Consider the following 12190-nt stretch of genomic DNA (forward strand, 5'->3'; position numbering starts at 1 on the left):
AATTGTTTTAAAAAAGTTTTAAATTCTGGTTTGAGGTTGTAATAAAACAGACAATAAGTTGGGAGTTATGAAGAACTGAAGAAGAAATATAATATAAGGAGTCTTGAAAACGAAGGAAATTATGATTTGGACAAAAAAAAAATTTAAAAGAAAAACTTTAATATTTATTTATATTTTCGGGGTCTAGAAGGAAAATTTGGGAACTAAATCAAAGGAGCTTATTAGGCCATTTCAATGGAGTTAAATCACATTTTAGTACAGCATCGCTACTCCAATGGTCCTTGCAATTGCACCAAATTTGGCATTGCGATGATATACGTTTTTAATTTTTTTTTACTTATTTTTTAATGATGACAAATAATTAAAAAAATAGTTTAATTCAATAAATAATAATCTAATTGAATTTACAGATATTTAATATATATTGAAGCTAATTTTATAATGATTTCAAAAATATTTAATTAACGAAAAAATTAATTAGTGCATCTAATAAATGCAATATTATAATTTCTAATTCAAAATTTAAAAATATAAACTTAACTGTGATTATATAATTAAGTTGGTAATTATATGTCTAATTTAAACATTAATTAATGTATCAATTCATATAATATATAATTTAACAACTATATAATAATTAAACTAAAATTTTAAATGTTATTATAATTGCATTTATTAATGATATAATATTAATAGTGTGTAAATGATATTAAATAAATGATAAGAAATAATGTAAGAAAATTTTTAAAAATATTCTACGAATAATCTTTTTAGTGTGACACTTACTTATTTGAAGTAAATGGGTAAAGACAAATGATGTACTTGGTGAAAAAATTGAATTATTTTAGTGTAATTTCTGCATTAAAATAGATTTTAAATCTGGAGATGACTTTAAGAAATTCGAATTAAAAATGTCAATGAGGTTGTTCTCTAGCTAGGGAAATCAATAGGTTAGTGCAAGTTTAAGCCTTTGCCCTTTCGGACATCAGAGAAACAATTATTTAAAAAGTGAATACCAAAACGTGGATCGAGTTTTCAAATATTAAGCTCCGATTGTTGTGGGTTAAACATGTATGAATAAAAGTAGTATCGAGATGAGTGATTTTCTAAAAAATTCTCATGCATCAAGCTGTCGACGTTATGTCGTTTGATCTGGTTGGTTAGGTAGATCGTAAAAAAGTGATGTCAGATCTTAACGGATAATATTTATCCTTTCTTGGATACATGAGTAAGTACTAGCAGACATACACGCACTTCATAGACTCATGAACTTAACAACTCGACCTATTAACACTCTCTTGATTAACAACTATAATTTTTTGTCTTATGATAAACGCTATAACATATTCTTGCAAAATATGAACAACATAGTACAATGTAACAAATAAAAATAAAATTGTTTATTCCTTGTAGGATGGTTATGTTATGCATTGTAAATATATAAAATTAATTCAAAATCAAATTATTATGATTTACAAACTGAACAAATATTAAATATATTTTGATACATTGTTCAATGTGTATGCTGACATAGGGATCATGACAATTACTTATATGAATTTTTCTTGGATTCCTGTGAACCCCTCCGACATCCCTTGACCAATTTTTAACTTTAATTTTAATTTTTATAAAATTCATTTATTTGATCACAGCTTTCCTCCCATCATCCTTTTATATTGTGCAATTAATAATTTCTAGTGAATACTTGCTTGATTTGATTTAATTCATTTCATGCGATGCGCATGTTATATTATGATATCAACCCCCTTTAAATACAAAAGAAATTTAATTATTTTGAACTAATTGAAATTTCGTATTACGTCAATTTTTTAAACATATTTAATCCTATGTATCATAAACCAAACATTTTAATTCGTTGTACGAGTATTCAAGTATATTTATTTTGGAATAATAGTTTGGATAGTTATCAAACATATTCTAATATTTCGAGCCAAACTCGAACTCGAGTCTAGATTCGAATCTAAATTTAATTAAAAAGTTAAAATTTTTCGAGCTTCAAATCATGCTCGAAATAATATTATCTCTGTGGTGAAATGAATCTTCGACTAATCCATGAATTTTCTAACTTTATATTTTTTATTATAAAATATTATTTCACAAAAACTTGTGTGATACGGTCTCACGGGTCGTATTTGTGAGACGGATATCTTATTTGGGTCATCCATGAAAAAGTATTACTTTTTATGCTAAGAGTATTACTTTTNTTCTATCGATAATAATAAAAATATTATACACAGCTGCGTATGTATAATAACTAGTTTATTTTAAAATTAATCCAATAATACAAAAAGTATGCACAGGCACTGAAAAATAATTATAATTAATAATATCTCTACACGACAGAAATTTATATATAAAATATAAATAAAAATCTAAAGACATTGACTTTAACTGACCCTCGATACTTCGTGTTTCCCACCATAAGCCTGCTGGCATACTGACTTAGGTTTCTGCAATTTCGAGCATAGTTCCGAAGAAACCGGGCAATTCTCCAGGCAATTATCTCCCAGACTACCGGAAACCGGTCCCCCGCCAGCGAAAAGCCCCGCCGGAGGAGACCCATTCAGATAATTCCCGTCAAGATATAGTCTCTGCAAATATTCCATCCTGCTGAACTGCTTCGGAATCGGTCCTCTGAAATGGTTGTGGCTCAATGCCAGTGACCGCAGCATCGGGTATTCCGTAAAATTCACAGGCAGAAGCCCCTCGATTTTATTGAAACTCAGATCAACGGCCACGAGATCGCTGCCGAAGCCCGAGGGAGGCTTGGCGACGAAGGCAATTGTGAAGGAATTGTTTGATAAATTTACTTGCTGCAAAGAAGGCAAGAGGAAGAGCCAAGAATCCAGCGTCCCGGAGAACAAGTTATCGCTCAGCTCCAACACCATTAACAAGGCCATCCCGGAGAAAGAATATATGGGTAAGTACCCGGACAATGAATTGGATTTAATTGCTAGCTCCTTGAGATTTGGCGGAAGTATGGGGATATTTTCGGTGAGATTATTGTAGCTGACGTCGAGGTTGGCTAACCCGGTCAGCGAATTCATATCCGGCAACGTGCCGGAAAGCGAGTTGTGGGAAACATCCAGGGTTTCGAGGGATTTAAGATTCGTGAGGGAAGAAGGGATTGAACCCTCGAAGTAATTAGCTCGAAGGATCAAACTTTTCAAGTTGAGAAGGGAAGAAATGGAGGAGGGAATAGTGCCGTAGAAAGCGTTATCGCTGAGGTCGAGTGTGATGAGTCGAGTGAGCTTGGATATGAGCGGGCTGAGGGTTCCGGAGTAAGATTGCGAATCAAGGGTGAGCTGGATGACTCGGTTTCCGGAGCATGTGACGCCACAGGTGAAGTCCGTGGTTCTCGGGGCCGAGCATGGGTCGGTGGAGAAGTTCCAGGTGGCGAGGCAGGAGGTGGGAGGGATGGAGGCTGGTTTTACGGCGGACTTGAAGGCCATTAGGGCGGTGATATCTCCGGGGGAGGTGGTGGATTCGACGGTGAAAATGGAGAAGATGAAGAAAAAAGGGAGGATAAAATGGCTAGGCATGGTGAAAATGGAGAGGTTTGGCCAAGTGTTGAGTGCCATTTCTGGTTTAACCTTTTGGAGTTGGCATTTGTTCAAAGATTTTCATCAAAAGATTTCTTATATATATATAATTTTCACTTATCATGCTTTTTAAAATTAATTAACATGATGATAATTTTATCAACAACTATTAAATTTCCTATTTCAAAAACCGTACAGTATCTTTCACATGAATGTTTCTGAAGCAACCGAGAATAGCCTGTTTTTGGTTTCCAAGTAAGACCTTATACTAAATTATTTTTTTCCCCAATGATTTTAGTGTTAATAAAAATATTTTTAAGACCGAGAGTTGAACTTAACTTAATCTCAAAAACTAGCTCAAGAGAGAGGATTATACAAGTCCATATATAGGGTTGGAAAAAATACCGAAAATTGCGGTATACCGAGATTACCGTACCAAAAAATGTCGAATTTTCGGTATACCGAAGATTTTGGTACAGTACGGTAACAATATCGAATTTTTCAGTACGGTAACAGTATGTAATTTGAAAATTTTGGTATATACCGGAATACCGAAAAAATATACAAAAATTTTAAAATATATAATATTTTAAAACAATAAATTTATAAAAAAAATTTAAAATGTAAGATTTTTTCCGTATAAAACGGTATATACCGATACCGTACCGAAATTTTCGATACATATAACTACCGTATAATTTCGGTATAATCGGTATGCTATTTATATGTACCGAAAATTTCGGTACGATATCGGTATGAATTTTTTTATACCGTAATTTTCGGTACGGTATACGGTATTTGATTTTCGATATGGTACGGTACGGTATACCATCCCTATTACCGTATATGCAACTCTTATGAATAGGACAACTAACAAATATGAACAATATGATTATGATAAGTTTTAATATAGAACCAGGACGAAATCAAATGTTTTGTTCGTGATTTGTTTTATTTTATTTATAATGTTTGATATATTTAATTTTTATTAATTCGTGCAAACGTGACTTGTTTGAACAAAATATAATACGATTTTTAATATCAAGTAGAGCATAAAATTTCGTAATCAATTGACATTCAAATCATATCTTGGTTACCAAATCCAAAATTAGGTTTCTATGATTTTGAGATATCTAAATTTCAATTTCCCAGTTATGATCAAAGTGTGACAGCAAAAGTTTGGTGTGACGATCAAAACATTTTCACATGGTTAAAATTAATAATTTTGACATGTGAGTTAATAATTGAAAATTTACTATTCTACAATTAAATCGCTTTCAACTCATCTTTTTTGGAAACAAAACAAATGTTTCCCTATTACTTGGCGTGACCAATATTTGAAAATTTTCAAGTTGTGCAGAAAAGATATATTCCAATTATTAGGAAAATTGAGATATTCCAAATTTTATATAAATGTTGGAAATTAATCATACATGAAAAAGACATCACTTTAAGCCAAAAAGCATCTAGCTTGTGGTTGTCGATCCAATTATTTGACCTTTTATAACTTTGATTTTAATATAAAAAAAAAACTCTTGTGTGACGGTCTCACGAATCAATTTCGTAGGTCGAATATCTTATTTGGGTCATCAATGAAAAAGAATTACTTTTTATGCTAAGAGTATTACTTTTTATTGTGAATATCGGTAGGGTTGACCTGTCTTACAGATAAAGATTCGTGAGACCGTCTCACAAGAGACTTATTCAAAAATAAATAGGGAATATTTTAGAGATTCTAAAAAACATACCAAGTCACTAATTTGTATCTATTAAATCCAACTTTAATATACAGTATAAGATGAGAATGATAATATGAATATTTGAGATAGAATCAATTGCTCTAATTGATATGGTGCACACTTGAACGCATTGATAAAGGAAATGATTTGTGCTTAATATTGATGTAAAGTTGCAATTTCAACAATGTAAGTTTGCGTTTTTGCAATTTATGTTATTTGACAGTTATATTATTATATTTGTGTTTAGTGTGTGTGTGTTTTTGTTCGAAAATTTTAGTCTTATTCCCAACGTGGCAATTGACGTTGAGTCGTTGACATGATATCGATGTAGCATATATGATATCGATATGACATTGACATTAAAAAATCCAGTGGAAAAAATGAAAACATTGTAAAAATTATATATATTTTGAAATTTGATGATGTGGATAATCATCGTTTAAAGAGAAAAACGTACGTGACCAAAATTATAAATTTTCATAATATATTGGTTAAAAATCAAATGATAATTCTTCAATCTTAAACCTACACGATGTGTAAAACTCATTTTAGAGTTCAATATTCAAATGTATTCTAGTTTTTTTTAATACCAAGAGTACATTGGTTTTTATTTTTAATATAAAATCGAGTTTTTTAAAAACGATAAATGTTTAATTTATTATGTACAATATATAAATAAAAAAGATAAAACATATAAATTAATACTATAAGAATTTTGTTGGTTAAACGTGAATGACTGGTATTAGTATTGTGATGAGTGATTTTATGGGAAGTTCATGTGCGTCAAGTTGCTGACATTGCGTTACTTGATCTGGTTTGCTAGATGAGCTATAAAAGAGTTACGCTAGTTCTTAAAGGGTAATACCGTCTTTGCTGGGGACATGGTTGACGATCGAGAAATAACAGTTTTAATACCTACGGGATATAAGACGCATTAGCAGATACAAACACACATCTCCAAACGCATGGCCTAACAACTTGAGCCATTAGCACCCAAGTAGATACATTCTGCGCTGCCACAAGTATAAGAAAATAATGTTGTGTCTTGGTTAACAACTATATCTTTGGTTTAATGGTAAATGTATATCCTAACAATTGGTATCAGAACGACGTTATGAGTTCGAGTTTTCTAAGAAGTATATTTTTTATACTTCTTATGGTGACTGTTGGATTAAGCAAGCATGATTGAGAGACTGAGATGGATGAATTTCTGAGAAGTTCTCGTGCGTCAAACTGCTAATTTTGCGCTGCGTGATCTAGTTGTCTGACTGAGCTGACTATATGTTAACGGGTAATAGTGTATTTGCAAGGACAAGGCTGACGATGGAGAAATTATAAGAATGATCTTTAAGAGATATGTGATAACACCAGCAGATAAATACGCACATCTCCTGACTCATGAGCCTAACAATCTGATCAATTATCACCTAAGTAGGTGCAATTTGTAATGCTACAAGTATAAGAAAATAAAATTACGTCTTGACTATCAACTATAAATTTTGACCTAATGATAAGTGTTCGATCTGGTGTTATTTAGTTTTTTTTTGTTATTGTTGATTGATCATGTCATAAATTATAAAATAATTTTATCATAAAATGTACTATATTAAAAATTCTTAACGGGTAATCCAATATTAAAATTTTAAAATTTAATACATTTATATTTGTGTGTATATATATTTATATATAAATTTAAATTTATTAATCATAATCAATCGCAAAAGAATATGGCAAAAACTTGTGTGAGACGGTCTCACGTGTCGTATTTTGTGAGACATATCTCTTATTTGGGTCATCTATGAAAAAATATTACTTTTTATGCTAAGAGTGTTAATTTTATTGTGAATATCAGTAGGGTTGACCCGTCTCACAGATAAAGATTCGTGAGACCGTCTTAAAAATATTAAAAACTCATAACTCGGTAGAAGCATCCTTATCCAAGTAGGAAGAAAAGCAAATGATTCTTGATTCCATTTATTTAGTTCTATTTCGTCCACAAAATTAGTGAAACAGAACAAACATATCGGCACCACACAGACTAACAATGCTATACAGCCTAGTCCAAATTTGGAGTTTATATCTTTATAAAATTGAAGATTTATATCATAATCATAACAATAGAAAAGGTTAAAAAAAAATTGAATTTATTCCAATTTATTATCGACAAAAGAGAGTTATTATTTTCAAATTATAAATTGAAATAGCTTTGACGATTTGAATTTTGATATATAAAAGTTTTCCTTTCCATGGAATCTAAAATTTCTGTTCATCTTTACTCAAACAATAGATATTAAGTTGCATGGATAAACATCTCATAAATTCGAGTATTTGGTCGTCGTTTAGGCCCGTGAGTGAGATTTCTGCTTGTTGCAGTCCCCTCGGGGCAGGAGCGGAGCCAAGAGTCAAAATTACTTGGAGCTGGCTCCGTCCCATGCTGTATTTAATAAAATAAATAATTAACTAAAAAATTTAAAATAAAAAATATGTAAACATTGACTTCATGAAAATATAGAATAAGAGTATTTAATATTTAATAACTTCAAAAACATGGAACTAAAACACTATTGAAGTTGTGCTCTTCGATTCTTCTTAGAATAAAACTCCTTAATTATTATATCGTTGTCAATTTTTTCAACCAAATCTCGTTCGATGTAGATTATCATTGAATCTCCGAAAAACTCTGCTTCCATCTTGTTACGAAGAGCTGTTTTTACAACATGGTTTTACTTTTTACAATGTCCTTGCAACATTAACAACTTCGAAAAACAAAAGACGAAAAAATATAATAGAATCAGCACTACATAATACTCCAGATGGTGAAATAATTGAGAAAAATTACAATACTTTTAACAGCAAAGCACAACACAAATTCTTTGGCTAAGCAGAAACAGATCAACGAGCAAAGCTTGTCTTAGTAAGGTGGTGGTGGATAAGGTGGCCGAGGATACAACCCTGTTATAAAAAATCATAAATTCCGTCACCTTTACACTTCTTCAAAGGAACGCGATTCTGCATAAGTGAAGATCTGAGAAATCTTACCAGGAGGATGATGATGTGGAATGTGCGGTGGTGGAGGATACAGCGAAGGTGATGGCCCAGGGGGATAAATTGGAGGATAAGTAACGGGTTGATGATACGGGGATGGGGGATATCCCGTTGGATTAGGAGGGTAAGATTGATAAGAAGCTGGTTCTGGGATACTTGTTGGAGGATATGGTGGCACATGTGCAGGGTAATGAGGGGCTTGAGGTGCTGGCATACCTGGGTAAGGAGGAGCTGATGGTGCCGGGGTTTTGGCTGGTTTCTGAAAACATAAAACATGATCATAAGCTTCAGATACTGCAATAATTTCCGGGTACTTGCACGAAACAAAATGGAATATAGCTTACATTGGCAGTAGAATAGTGCATTATTAACTTAATTTCTCCAGCATGCCTGAAAAAGAGAGATTACATGCATCAGGTGTCCAGAAATTCATTCCAAATACATGATAATTAATCATGTAGATGCAAGCATCTATAGGTTCTTGTTTTACATATCTTATTACAATCTTAATTTATCAGATTTTGAAAGATAGAGATTAGAGTGGCAATATCACATCAATAGAGATCAAAGGCAAGAACAAAGTAATAAGTGGAGCATATTGTAAAACTGCAAGTACTAAAAACAAAGCGAGCCTCCGCCAGAAACTTCGATTAAAGTTTATCCGAATAATGAAAATCAAATTTCACACTTATGCTTTAAAGAACTCAAAAATTTCTGAAAAAGATACATCCATCTCACGGGCTGGTGGCACTGGAGAAAGTGGGATGGAGGTGGCAACTCAACTATATACAAGCAGTGCTAAACATGATCAACATAACATTCTTGGAGAAAAATCAAATCTTCATGCTAAAAAGATTCACGAGGATAGTCGGACATATGAGCATGGAGGATGCTCGTAAAGAAGGAAAAAATATTCTTTCACACTCTGGCCTCGGCTTGAGACTCGAACAAACTGTAAAGTAAAAATGGGAGTCACGCATGTGGAAGGCAAGTATAATGTTAATGAGTTTATCGAAGAGAATAATCACCCGCTCCATCTTCAAGAGACATTTCACATGTTGGCTTCCCAACATAAAGTTACAGAAGTTCAGCCTATGAGATTGATTTGGCAGAGGATGACGGGCTTAAACAGAAATCGACTTTTCGGTTGACGAGTAGGCATGTAGGGAGGAAGAGATGGTCTCGGTTGTAACATTTTGGATGCTAAAAACTATATTCGATCCAAAAGACAAAGAAGTATGATATATAAGGAAAATGGTTGTCTAATGCGATATTTTCAAAAATAATTAACTAAAAATCCATCATGTTACCATGCTAAGAAGACGAATATGAAAGAACAGATAATTAATGTTCTACGTGGCGATACAATAACGATAATCGACTATGAGTACTTTGGAGATGTTATGTCATCATGCAAATGCAAGTTTCAATATAGTCTCAAAGAACAAATACAAACAAAAATTTTACATGAATATAATAAGCTCAGACAAAGTTCTTTCAACCAGTTCATAAAATACACAAGCTCACTCGCAATGCAGCAAACACATCTCATAAAGCAGCCTCAAAAAGCCAACACCAAACACGAGCAAACAAACGATTACAAGGACACAAGATCGCACAAAATGCTTAAGACATAAATCGAAATGCCGCAGTTTGTTTAGTGCGACTTATACCTGCCTTTCTTGTCCTGAAGAGGCCATGAGCTGTCGTCATAACCATTGGATAGAACTTTCTGAAACAGAATCCTAAACACACCCAATTCAAGATCAAGCTCAGAAAAAGACTTTACAAATATTCAAAAGAATCATAATCAGACACACACAAGCCATAAAAAAAGAAAAAAAAAATTTACTTTCCGCTGCCGATAAAATCATCATAAGTCAGAGTATTGCTGTTCCATACAGAAACATTGATCTCCCGCAAACCTTCTATCAACGTAAGCACGAATTTCTCTTGAAAAGTCGGATTTTTCCCTCCATCTACGCAAAATTTCGCCAAAATTAAAACAAAAAAAATAGCAAGCTAGCTGTACTGTATGTATTACACGAAATCGGTGATGTACCTGTACAAGTACGAGTACGAAACTTGGTGCTAGCATATTCGACACAGACGTAGGGATCTTGCCTCGAAATCCATTCAGTATCTTTCAACTTGGTACAAGCAACAACTGCGATCCGAAACATACCCATAAAGCAAGCAAATTTTTTATACAAGAAAACCTTGGATAAAGAAGAGAAACAGTACCGGTGACTTCCAGGGGTTGACCTTGGATTCCAGAAATCGACATTGATGAAGAGATAAAGATGGTGGATTTCGGGTTTAGAGCACGAACTTGGCGTCACCACTTCTGACTTTATAGATATTTTACTTACTATTTGTTGAAGAATTCAGAAATCAGGGGCTGACCATGAAATGAAACATTATTACATTACATACGTACAAATGGTACAATGCTGCGTGCAAAAACGTACTCAATTCAGACACAAATAATCCACATAATTTTTTTTCCGGATAATTGTTTTTGGAGACGAGTAAATTCTTATATAAGAAATCGTTGAAGGAAGTTATAAATTTTAAGCTTTGTCAAATATTATAAATTGATATCTACTTGTTTCTGAATAGTTAGGGTACCGGGTCGGAAGTTGGTCTCCTTATTTGAAAGTTTTTCTCTGCTTTCGAGAGTTTGTAGTGCTGCAATCTCTCGACTTTAAGTCATAGAGACGATTGTCTGTAACGTATAGCACTTCATGCGGACAATTTCGTTTTGCGGAGAAATGATCATTCTTGCTTTTTATGTACTTGTTCAGATCGAGAGAAAGACAACCAACAAAAAATTTATATGGTCTAATTATATTGAGATATGTCGAGAATTTTAAAAAAAATATAATTTAAAAAATTAAAAGGAGCTTTACTGCTTTAGCACGAAACGAGTTACGCGTATTGTGGTTGCTCACGTTATTGGCATTTAAGTAGTTTCCTTGTAAGGCAATAGTAGAAAGTATCTCCACTCGGTATTGTATATTGTTCTTGCATTTGAATTTCCAGAGATTTTAAATGTTTTTTCTTTTTAAATGAGTTGTCTATTCGTGTGAATTGTGAAAAATGTTTTTGATATCGTGCGCTTTATAATTATAAACTCTTGTGAGATGATCTAATGAGTCAATTTTGTGAGACATATCTTCTATTTGAGTCGTCATGAAAAAATATTAATTTTTATGTAAAAAAAATATTTTTTTATTTTAAATATAGATATTACAGAGCCANTATTTTTTTATTTTAAATATAGATATTACAGAGCCACAAATAATGGGCTACATTGGTTAAAATTTTAAATTCTGAAATCATTTAATGTTTTAAATTGAGCCAACTGAGTTAATATCAAATTAATATAAATTTTTCTAAAATTAATACATAAAAATTTTAAAAATTTTGGGCCACCCGAGCTTAATAGCTCCGTCTCTAAATATGAGTAGAATTGATCTGTCTCACGAATAAAGACATATGATATCGTCTCATAAAAAATTTACTCAAAAATAAAATGTACGGAAGAATATTTAATTTAGTTCAATTAAAGGAATAGTTTGTTTCAATTGACTTTGAAAATTATTATTATTATTTATATTTAAATATTTAAACTTAAGTATTAGTGGGGTGTATTCAATGTAGAGATTTAATGACTTTTTTAAATGATAGATTTCTGTGGATTTGGTAGATTTCTATTGACTCTTATAGAATCTCACATATTTGTAAACAGAATTCCATAGACTTTTGTATACTTTTTGCAAGATTTTGGTAGATATTTATAAATTTTTTTATTAATTGTTCAAATTTTGTACTTTTATA

At 32.1% G+C, this 12190-nt stretch overlaps 2 protein-coding genes across 2 annotated transcripts; both read right to left on the minus strand.

Moving 5' to 3' along the window:
• Window positions 1-2323: 2323 nt before the first annotated feature.
• On the minus strand, window positions 2324-3652 carry LOC140987317 (uncharacterized). The gene has a single exon (XM_073455776.1). The coding sequence runs from the start codon at window positions 3600-3602 to the stop codon at window positions 2409-2411; it is 1194 nt and encodes a 397-aa protein (XP_073311877.1). The 5' UTR covers window positions 3603-3652; the 3' UTR covers window positions 2324-2408.
• A 4429-nt stretch (window positions 3653-8081) lies between these two features.
• On the minus strand, window positions 8082-10758 carry LOC140988885 (elicitor-responsive protein 3-like). The gene is made up of 7 exons (XM_073457967.1): window positions 10592-10758; window positions 10410-10514; window positions 10200-10326; window positions 10021-10092; window positions 8692-8737; window positions 8342-8606; window positions 8082-8254 (listed from the first exon to the last, which is right to left on the minus strand). Exons 1-7 carry the CDS (start codon window positions 10632-10634, stop codon window positions 8214-8216), a joined length of 699 nt encoding a protein of 232 aa, XP_073314068.1. The 5' UTR covers window positions 10635-10758; the 3' UTR covers window positions 8082-8213.
• Window positions 10759-12190: the final 1432 nt, after the last annotated feature.

The sequence above is a fragment of the Primulina huaijiensis genome, chromosome 11 (genome assembly GCF_012295235.1).
Source record: "Primulina huaijiensis isolate GDHJ02 chromosome 11, ASM1229523v2, whole genome shotgun sequence".
Classification (NCBI taxonomy): Eukaryota; Viridiplantae; Streptophyta; class Magnoliopsida; order Lamiales; family Gesneriaceae; genus Primulina; species Primulina huaijiensis.

Coding starts and splice junctions, on each gene's coding strand:
- LOC140987317 (XM_073455776.1), bottom strand. CDS start 3,602: ATGGCACTCAACACTTGGCCAAACCTCTCCATTTTCACCATGCCTAGC.
- LOC140988885 (XM_073457967.1), bottom strand. CDS start 10,634: ATGTCGATTTCTGGAATCCAAGGTCAACCCCTGGAAGTCACCG. Junction 8,738..10,020: donor CTTCAGGACAAGAAAGGCAG/GTATAAGTCGCA, acceptor TCTCTTTTTCAG/GCATGCTGGAGAAATTAAGT. Junction 8,607..8,691: donor TGCACTATTCTACTGCCAAT/GTAAGCTATATT, acceptor TTATGTTTTCAG/AAACCAGCCAAAACCCCGGC.